At 39.8% G+C, this 10,705-nt stretch overlaps 1 protein-coding gene across 1 annotated transcript; it reads right to left on the reverse strand.

The window, feature by feature from the left end:
* On the reverse strand, positions 1–8,356 carry LOC105036719 (DAR GTPase 3, chloroplastic). The gene is made up of 9 exons (XM_010912461.4): positions 8,193–8,356; positions 6,358–6,504; positions 6,086–6,202; positions 5,870–6,013; positions 5,695–5,781; positions 2,976–3,091; positions 2,610–2,791; positions 398–455; positions 1–304 (listed from the first exon to the last, which is right to left on the reverse strand). The coding sequence occupies exons 1-9, from the start codon at positions 8,301–8,303 to the stop codon at positions 181–183; spliced, it is 1,086 nt and encodes a 361-aa protein (XP_010910763.2). The 5' UTR covers positions 8,304–8,356; the 3' UTR covers positions 1–180.
* Positions 8,357–10,705: the final 2,349 nt, after the last annotated feature.

The raw sequence follows: 10,705 nt of genomic DNA on the forward strand, positions 1-10,705 counted from the left end.
GAACACACCGGCAACTTGTTTGAACATCATTACTATGTTCAGCCAATTCGATCTTTCTTGGTAGTCCAGGAGCTGCGTCCACCCCAGACGATCCAACCTCACCTTCCCTGCATTGTTCTGGGCCTTCTGGCACTGGAGGCTGCTCGATTAAGAATGGCGAAACGTCCAACTTCAACAGCTTCACCTAGGAGGCCTCTCTAGTGCAATCCAACCAAATTTCCCTTTCCTAAAGTCACTCAAGACACGGACAGCAGCCTGACTAACATCTCCATTAAACAAATGAAGGGCAAGTTTCTCTAGAAATCTGCAATCAATTATTAATGCGCAGAAGACTACTCAACATTTACTGGAAGCACCAAGTGTGCATAGATAAATCATGCAGCAAAGGGAAGCATACATTTTACCACAGTGACCATCTGAATCAATTCTATAGCGCTTGCAGAGAGTATCTAAGCCTGTAGAAAACCAGTGAATCCAATTGGCAACTTCATACGATGAGATAAAATAGTAGCATTTTGCTTCTGGTTAAATGATAGAAATGGAACATAAAATTACAAAACATAAACATAAAATTATAAAAATTATACAAGTGGCTGATCTATTCTCAATGAAGTATCTCAGAGGATTGTGTGGATCAAGAGAATTGCTATAGTATACCAGTCAGTCTCCAAGTATTTGACAATAACAAGTCAGAACTGTTTGAATTGAACAAAATAATACATAGACAACGCGACTATCATAATTTATAAATAGAAACATAGATTTTGTTCCAAAAACAATACTTGCATCATTGCATGGACATTTGTTGGTATATGAACAATGATATAGAACATACTAGGAAGAATTCTACCTATGTTGTAGTCCAACCCTCATTGTTTCTCTACAAAGAGGACATCTCTACCTCGTACTCCACTATACATGCATAGGTGCAACATGCTTGATTCTTTTTATTGACATGGCTAGGGAGTTCTAAATGTAGAACACATAAGCATGAATGATCAGGTTAACCTAAAAAGTCTAATTGGCACTTATTATTTTATCACCAAGAGAAGCTAAGTTCAGAACTTGTGAAACTTCATTTCAATATTAGATACAATCAAAAGTAATGAGCTTTTGGTAAGATTAAGTTGCAACTTGTATTAAACTTGGTGAAAACTTGAAGACCTACGAGAATTGAATCATTGATAGAAAAGGAAACAAAAGCTTAATGACAAAAAAACAAAGAATTTCCCCAGCATTTTGCTTTTAGAAACAAAGATTAGAACTGAGAGTGCAGATTAAGCATGGCAATCACTTGGCATCATACTGTAGTAAATGAGGACTACTTATCACCACTTCCTAATGGCAACTCCACTCAGGACCTTCTTGTTGACCTCAAGTGAATATGAGCATCAATGCCTGGCAAATATTGCAGCAATAATAAAAAACATGCCTAGAGATTTTTTTCTACCTCTCATGTTTACAGACAAGTAAAACAGCCAGCTGACTCTCCTGCAAGTTTTGGACTGAATGGGTTTGCTGATTTTGACTCTGTAGCAGCTCCACCACAGCAAACTAGAGATTTGGTTTTGGCAGATGTTTAGGGTACCGGTTTTCCAAGGCTTTAGTTATTTTCCTGTTCTTCGGGTTTCTTTTGTTCTCTATTCCATTTCTCTGGGGTCCAAGGACCCCACATTGTATCAAAAAAAAAATCATGCCTATGCATGACTGAAACCAAAGCTTTGAAAGAGACTAATCAGATTTTGAGGACATGTTTATGTAATGTTTCATGTCATCCATTTCTGATGGTGCAATGGAGCTTCCAGAATACAACTAGTTTGACCACCATCTCTGGTGGCATGTGTCAAAACAGGTTATTTAGGGTCTGCCCAAGTCTATTTTTGGTATATGCTGATCTTGAAGTACAAAAGGCTGTGGAAGAATTTCTTGATACAAGAAACTAGAAAACTAATCTAATTTAAAAAACAAAGCATAGCACATAGAAGCAAATTTTATGGAAATGTTGATGGAAGACTAAAAGTTCCATGCAGATATTTTTCGGCATCTTGGTTCTTTTATTGCAAATAATGGTAAGACAATATTTTTCGTCATCTTGGTTCCATGCAGATATTTTTCGTCACCTGTTGAATAATGAGATCATCAAAAACTAATGCAGACTTATATAGAAAACACCCCCTAATTTCTTCCCTTCGTTCTGCCCTCCTACAATCTCAATTTTGATCCACCTCGAGTTCAAAAGGTGTTGATCATAACATCACCTCTTAATTGGTCCAAAAGATCATGACCAACAAATACAGACTAGTAACTTAATTTCCCTACAATACAATTGAGCACCTAGCTTTCCTCGTACCATCAACTTTAGTGTGACTCAAGGCATAGGTAAATGACCTCCTGAGCATCTGATACTAAATTCAGGCAATTAGACATTGTGGTCCATGAAAAGTGTGGGTTCTCAACACTGATGGCCCACTATATACTTTTCACAGATAGAATTTGGAGTTAAATTCTGCACACAGGATTGTGTCTCTATTATGTGTGCATGTGCAGAGAGGCACTTATGGGATTTTGGAGAGTACTTAAATTGTAGCTTGTTAAGTTGAGAAACCAACCTACTGCTGGAAGCCTTGTCAACATTTGTACAAGAATGGCAGCCACATCAGGAGCATCGTATGATCTCTCCCCAATGTCATCACATATTGCAAGCTTGATTGCAGCTGCCTGATCACTTATTCGCATTGGTAATATGCCGGGGGAGTCCAACAACTCTAAATCTTTCCCAAAACGGACCCATCTGTTCAAAGATACGTGAGAGCAATAGTACTGAACCAAAAGCTTACAATTTATTTTCCATGAAGTTAAACATTAAAGATTTACAAAAGAACATAATGGAAATTGGTTTATACATGGTGGAATTTTATGATAATAATGCTTACTTCTCTAAGAGAGAAAAGAACAAGGTTCTAAGAGGAACTTACTTCAGTTCTCTTGTGACTCCTGGCCTAGGAGCTGCTGGACACATTCGCCGCCTCAATAAACGGTTAATTAGAGAAGATTTTCCTACATTTGGATATCCAACTATTCCAGCTCGGACCTGTAACAGAATAGAAAAATGGAATATAGATAATAGCATTGACAGAGCAGCTGCAATTCTAAAATTTGTGGTGAAACTGTCACAGTTTCAACGAATACATTATTAATAAGACATTTCATATATCCAGACCTGTAGCAGAATAAAAAAAGCATTCACATAATTGCTGTCCAGAACATATCATCCATTCCTGAATTGAAATACAAAATTTTAGGTAAAATGTCTTACAATTTCCATGAATATATCATTACTGCATTCACAAAGGGGCAAAAAACACCAAAAACTATTTTGGATGGTTGAGGACTAATAGAATCTTACAAATCTGAACTATTTCTTTCTGAATGCTGATATAATGTATTATTTAGAGAAAAGTGAGTGGTTCTTCTATAATAACAATTATAGTTCAACCCATTTAATGGATATAAAATGACCACTTCAACCATCAAGCTAGATGAAAATATTATTTGGCATGCTGAGAAAGAAAAGAGACAGTGTTGCTGATAGGGTTTTTCATGGTAAGAATAATGATGTACTGGAAAACTTCAACATGTATAACAACTACTACCAAAAACTCATCATCGATGACAGCCAACAGCTTTAATAGATAGCTGCCTTGGCTACATAGATTACCCTCCTATGCACCCACCTTAACATCTTGCATTATGTTTGAGTATAACAGGTAAGACCAATTTATAGATTTGTTAAGTTGATGCTTACCAGTGATTTAGTAAATCTTATTTAAGATGTTCTATCTCATTTGTTGGATGACAACTATTTTTTAGGTTTCTCCACCTGTTTGCAGCTTGCAGGCTTTTAAAACAGTGTTGACTGATTAAATTGAAGTGTCAAAAAAAAAAGGGAAGATATTCCAGACTTGACTATTAATTTTCACTGTACTTAATGAAACAATGACTCAGTTATTGCCCAAAAAAAACCACAGAATAAATATGATATAGACAGCTGGCTATCTAAACACAGAATTCAATATAGACTTGTGATGCTGACAAAGTTTTGTAGCTGGTAGAAGCAACTATAGGCATCTCAACTTTACCAATCTTTGATCCTCCCCTTGATACTATCAATGAAATAGTTGAATGAGGAGGCTTGATCCTCAAAAGAATATGTGATATCATATTTCAAAAATTATCAACCATAACCTCTTGCCACACAACAAAGCAATCAACAATGATTGCTTCTTTTTATAAGCTCACAGTTATGATAATGATTACCTGATAATTTTTTCATTACACTGCCCAATAAATAGAATCTCACTGAGTGAAGCCAAACCACAAAAAAAATAAATAAAGAAAGAAAGAAAGAAAGAAAAGAATTAGATAAAAGGAAAAGTGTAGTGCAGGGAAGGGAGGAACCATGGCCTCCATCTCATCATCACAGGCGAAAACTAAATATTTGACTTAAAATACACCAAAGAGCTCCAGAGCATGCAGTCATTGACTGTTCCTAACTAAAGGAATATAAGCATTATAGGAATTAGGAAGTCTTCAAGCTAGATATTTGTGATCCTACAATTCCATAATATTTCTCAAAAGCCCTACCAAATGTCTCTACCATTTATCATCGTAAAGAACTCAACACTTAGTGATTCCTCATAAAAGAAAACCATCTATAGATGCGGACAAACAAAGACATAAAAGGCTTATCATCCAATTAAAAATAGTGCTACTTTAAAATTATATCTTCCTTACCAAAAAGAAAGTGACTTTTCTGTAAGATATTTCTACTTAGCTTATAAATTGCATATCCAATCCATACTTCATTCCATCTGTTTGCCGTGATAACATTTCCTCTCCAACATCCATCTCAGAACTCCCTGATGCACTTGACATGACAAGGGTTCTTCAAACACAATCACCAACAACCGCATGACAACCCACAAGACATAATTTCTTTCATGAATTTCAAAATTTATATAGTTATAGTTTACAAATCATAAAAAGTTGATGTATGTATCACATATATTGTGAATTCAACTAGAATGATTGTTAGATGTAAGGGGTTACAGCTTATTATAACTGTACATATTAGTAATAGACCTATTAGTTAAGTATACCGACAAAGGCCTTCAACATTTGCTCGTATATAAACATGAGTTTCAGAATATGTAATCATCTTCATGAGTCCCTTCTGATAGTTTTGGTGAGCAATCCACATGAGCACACAATCGTTGCTCTCAAAACTAAGGACCCTAGCAATAGGAACAGCTAAAAACTCTGACTTGGCCTTTTGCATGCCTTTGTTGGGATGTCTAGGTGACAAGAACATCTGGTCATATTGTCTAGATAATTAACAAGACAAAATGGATTATCCAAGGAGTGGATTGCCAATGCTCTCTTCGGGTACTTGGTTCATATGGCAAGCCTTGAAACCATTTTTTATGTTCTAATCTGTACCTCGTGGTATTCTTTTTATTTGTTTTAGGTTTTGCTTGTCAACACCATTCATGGTATAAGAACACTAATTCAAATGCACAAGCATGCACACATGCGCATGTAGCCATTCAAAAATGCACATTCTGCATGAAAAATATTGGAACCATGAAGAAATATAAGAAAACATGTCCAATGAAGATTCAGAAAATTAATTACAGGACGAGGTAGGAGTCCCTTAGCTCTACGTTTCGTATTCACACCAGTGGCTAATAACTTTGCAAGCCTTCCGAGTTTCATGGTACCCTGCAATGGCACCAAATAACTAACAAATGACTGTGAAACCCCAAACAACCTACCATAAGTTGGTCGAGTATTTGGGGTTGGGAGATACCATTCCAAGCTGCCCATTGGCAAAAACAACTTTTATGCCCTGCCTTGAGAAGAAATTAGCCCATGCATTTCTGTCAGCAGCAGATATCATGTCTTCTCTATTCAAAACTAGAATTTTTTTCCGATTGCCAAGCCAGGAATCCATCTGCTCAGACAAAACACATTTAGTAACTATTTCTTCACGTTTGCTTTTCATGAAACAAATATAGAGCATCACCTGCGGATGGCTTGTAGCCATAGGAATCCTGGCATCACGAACTTCTACGACAACATCCATTAACTTTATTTGTTCTTTCAACTCTTTTTCTGCTTTTGCAATATGACCAGGATACCACTGCAGGGTGTCAAAGTTCAAAATCAAGAAAATTGAATGCTTAGCTATTGCAGAATATTACAAAATTCAATTCCAAGCCATAATTAACTACTGAATTTCATGTTCCAAAATATCCCATCATAGATCACTTCTGCAAAACCACACCTAATCTGTACCTGCACAGGACGTAATGACCTTGTCCAGTGATACACATCAGCATCCAAATTTTCCCAATCACCTTCTTCATGGAAGCTCTCATTCACATGTTTAGAAAGGTTGATTTTCTCTTTCTGGAACCAACGTAGTGATGTTCCACCAGCAACCTGCAACATTTCTCTTTAAAATTTCTAGCATTATTTATCCAGTATGCATATTATAAGAACTAAATCCCACGTTAATATTGTTAGTTGAGCATGAAATCTGAAAATAAGGGCAGTTAACAACTGAATTTTGCTGTACAAATGCAAGTCAGCAATTCAATGCCAGAGTTAATGTATGAAAGACCTGAACTGAATATTGAACATAAAGCCTATCACTAAATAAAATATTTTCAATACACAGTCGCCATAAGAAACAAACATTATAACTTCGATAAGAGGATGGTTTTGAGGCATGTACTTAGCAATTGGTGATTATCAATGGAGAAATCCTCTGAATGAAAAGCATGAAAGGAACTACAACAAAATGCTTGAACCATGCTCAGCAAAGAGATTGAGGGTAAGGTATTAATGTGAGCACAAAGGGCGAGGGGGTTAAGGAATCACCCACAGCAATTTCTGCAATCCAACATGAGAAAATCATTTTGCTCTTAAATCAAAAGCAAATACGTCATTATTTTGTATGTAAGGTTTCCCTTGTATATGAAGCCATATAACAACTCCTAAACCAGAAAGAATACTTATCAGAAACCTTTCGACCAATATTGTGCCAAGTAGGATTCTTAGTTCAACATGAAAACTAGTTAAAAAAAAAAGTAGGATTCTTAGTTCAACCTGACAACCAGTAAAAAGTTTTCTCAATTCGATTGAGATTTTTTTCTAATCTGATACTGAAGAATAAAGCCTACCTTTTAGCATCATAATGACCAACCAACTGAAAAGTGAAACATAAAGTTCTGAGACCACTAGCTCAGTTTTAGACGACTCCTTATATGCCTCAAACATGCATGTATAGCTCAAGTCATGCCTCAAAAAATGTAGCAGATTTTGAGCTGGAAATTACCCATACGCACGGATATCTTATATCCAGTTGGTTTCCTGATTTGTGTTAGGCATAAAACATCCTTTCTCTATTTTTAGCACACTAAAACATGCCTATGCACAGTGCATTTTTCGTCAATGCAATCCTATTATAGAAAGCGACATCAAATAAAATTAAAAGTTAATCTGACTTGGATCATATTCAGAAAGCCTTTAGCTCCGAATCATATATTCAAGTTCTGTAATAACATAAAGAAACCAAACTGCTTTAACCATTTAAGCAAGCCTACAAGCAACTAAATGAACAAAATCACTGGCTAACACTTACAACCAGCACCACTTGCATTTGTCAGTATTACTTAGCCATAAAGCAGCGGTCTTTGAAAACACCAGTCAATTGGGTACATGAGAAGCTTGGGACTTCAAAGTATAGCAATCTTCTGATAATTTAACCGCCAAGTTGATTGCTTTCTGTAAAAACTCATAGTCTTATTGATCAAATGCAACCCCATGACCTCCTGACTGTAGATAATAATGAACAATTCCTCATCGAATAGATAAATTAAATGGTTTTTAACGACCATTCCTGTACCAATACTAAGCTCCAGTCCTGCGTTAATTACGTTTACGCTTTCCGGTCGAGCAAGAACAAGGTCTAACAAAAGTATTTAAATAGAAGCACAGAAGTAGCTCGCGAAAATAACCAAAAGAAAAAGGAAGGGAAGAATTTATAAGACGAACGGATTTCGAGAATTCGAGAGATGTCGGAAGAGGAAGCAAAAGAAACCCTAGAAATCTGGGCGGTCACTCACCGCGCTTGAGACGACAAGTCTGGGAGCCGCCGAACGGAGGGACGGGGTCTTGAAGCGCGGAGTTGGGGAGACGGAGGGCCGAGGGTGGGCCGGAAGGGCTAAAGAAGCCATGGGTGGTCTCACAGAGATAGGGAGAGAGAAGGAGAGGTGAGGCGGGGCTGGTTAATACGTAAAGGATGCCAGTTTTGGATGAATCTTGGACGTTGGATGATCCAGTACTATTTGATCGTATCCTCCAACAACGTCCCTAACAAACGGCCATTTTCCCCCGGACAAGCGACGAAAATAAATAAATAAATAAATAATCTCTGATTCTTAAATTATATTAATTTTTTTTAAATCATTCATAAATTATAAAAATTTAAATTTTAATATTCGAACTTTCTGAACCGTTTTAATATTTCCTCGTCCATTTTCGATGACTTTCTCGCACCGAAAAACCTATATAGCAGTCACTAACGCTTACGTGGCTCCATTCATTTGAATAGGTGGCATCGGCGTTGACTGCAGCTGATTTTTTTTTTTTCGTTATTCTTCTTCTCTCTGCTCTCGCCCCCCCCATCAGCCCGCCCCTCCAACCCTCCTCTTCGGCACCTAGAGCTTCTACCCCACCTCAGCGCACCCTCGCCCGCTCCAATGCTGGTTGGTTGTGCGCTGGCGTCCCCCCGACCCCACCCTGCCCCGCCCCCGTGTGCCCCTACGGTTGAAGATGGAGGCCTGGGGGGTGGCGATGGGAACCGTAGGCGCATACGGAGCTGGGGTGGAGGCCGAGGGTGAATGATTGGCCATCGGTGCATTCCAGGACCTCCAGATCGGCCGTCCCTATTCCGTCGCTCCAAGCCTCCTATCTTGTTAAGTCTGTGGGGGGAGGGGGTGCAGAACCCACTGGCGGTGATGGGGGGTGGGGCGAGGGGGCGATGCACAACCCACAAGCATCGGAGGGGGGTGGCGGTGGGAACCACGGAGGCACACGGGGGCGGGGTCGGGGGGGGCACCGGCGCACAACCCACCAGCGCCGAGATGGGTGGAGGTGCAGTCAAAGGCGGTGAGGTAGACTTATCAACAGGTCGGATTAGGGTTGGAACCTGGATATCCAGATCTGGATCCGATCTTAGTTATTGGTACCAGACCCAGATCCGAATATCCGATGGATTTGGCCTTGAAGTACTAGGCTTGGACCCTAATGGATCTCGGATATTCGGATCCGATTTCAAGATCCGAAACTCCTCATCACAGGCGGCTCGAATGGCGGCGGAGACGATGTGAGGTAGAGGGAGGAGACATTGAGCGGTGGAGCCGTGAAAGGCAACGACGGAGGGGGAGCAGTGATCCGAATGGCGGCGGAGATGATGCGAGGCAGAGGGAGGGAGCACAGATCTCACGGGAGAGAGATGGCTCAGATCTTCTCCGTTCATAGCCTTAGTGCCATGGTCCAGCCACCGGCGAGCATGGGTGTTCACGACGAAGGGGGTCTTAGCCCCATGGTGTAAATCGAATATGAGGATGAAGATGGCGCAATTGTAGCCCCGACGGAAGCGATCGGAGGATGGAGGCTAGGAGGTGGAGAGGATGTCGAGAGAGTGAGGGGTGGAGATGCAGATCTCGGGAAAACCAGCCTCGACCAAGGCGGCAGAGAGGGAGCGCATGGCGAGGACGAGATGGGCAATGAGGTTGCGGTCGGCGGTGGCCATGACCTCATTGCCAATGGCGAGGAGGGGCGAGTTTGGGCGTAACAAAAATGAGTTGGAGGAGGGAGACGAGGGCTGGTGTTGGTGTTGGGGTCCGGCCATCGACGAGCGGATCTCACAATGGAGAGGGAGAGGAGGGGAGGGAGAGGCACCGATGGGGTCCTCGGGGAGACTGAGAGAGGGAGAGAGGGAGATTGAGAGATAGAGAGAGGATCTGGGATGGGATATTAAATATTTTTAATATATATATTATATTATATTATCAGGTCATGGGTCTATTAGGTCTGGGTATTAAATATCCAGATCCTATCCATTTACATTATGGTTTATCGGGTCTGGATAAATGGGTCCAATGCTAGTACCAGATCTAGACCCGTCAGGTAAATACCCGTGGGTCTCGGACCAGGACCTAGCCCATTGACAGCTCTAGGGTGGGGCGAGGGTGCACCAGGACGAGCGGGGGTGCGGCCGAAGGGGTCAGTCAGAAGGACGAAAAAGACTCCTTATAGGAGTCTTCTTCGTTCTTCTTTTTTTTTTGGAGTTGCTTTGCGATTCGTACGAGGCGCCGATCGAGCTTGATTATCCACATAAGGATTGGCTCAGGGTGAAAGAATTAAATCGGTGAGAGAAAGTCATCGAAAATCACTAGAAAGATAATATTAAAATGATTCAGAAAGTTCGAGGACTAAAGCTTAGGTTTTTATAATATAAGGACTATTTAAAAAAATCTGATACTGTTTAAAGACTTGAGACATAATTTATCTAAAAATTTTTTTTTTTTAGTTAAAAGAGAGAGCAATAGCTGTATTACTGAAAATGTAGCAA

Source organism: Elaeis guineensis, chromosome 1, assembly GCF_000442705.2.
Source record: "Elaeis guineensis isolate ETL-2024a chromosome 1, EG11, whole genome shotgun sequence".
NCBI lineage: Eukaryota > Viridiplantae > Streptophyta > Magnoliopsida > Arecales > Arecaceae > Elaeis > Elaeis guineensis.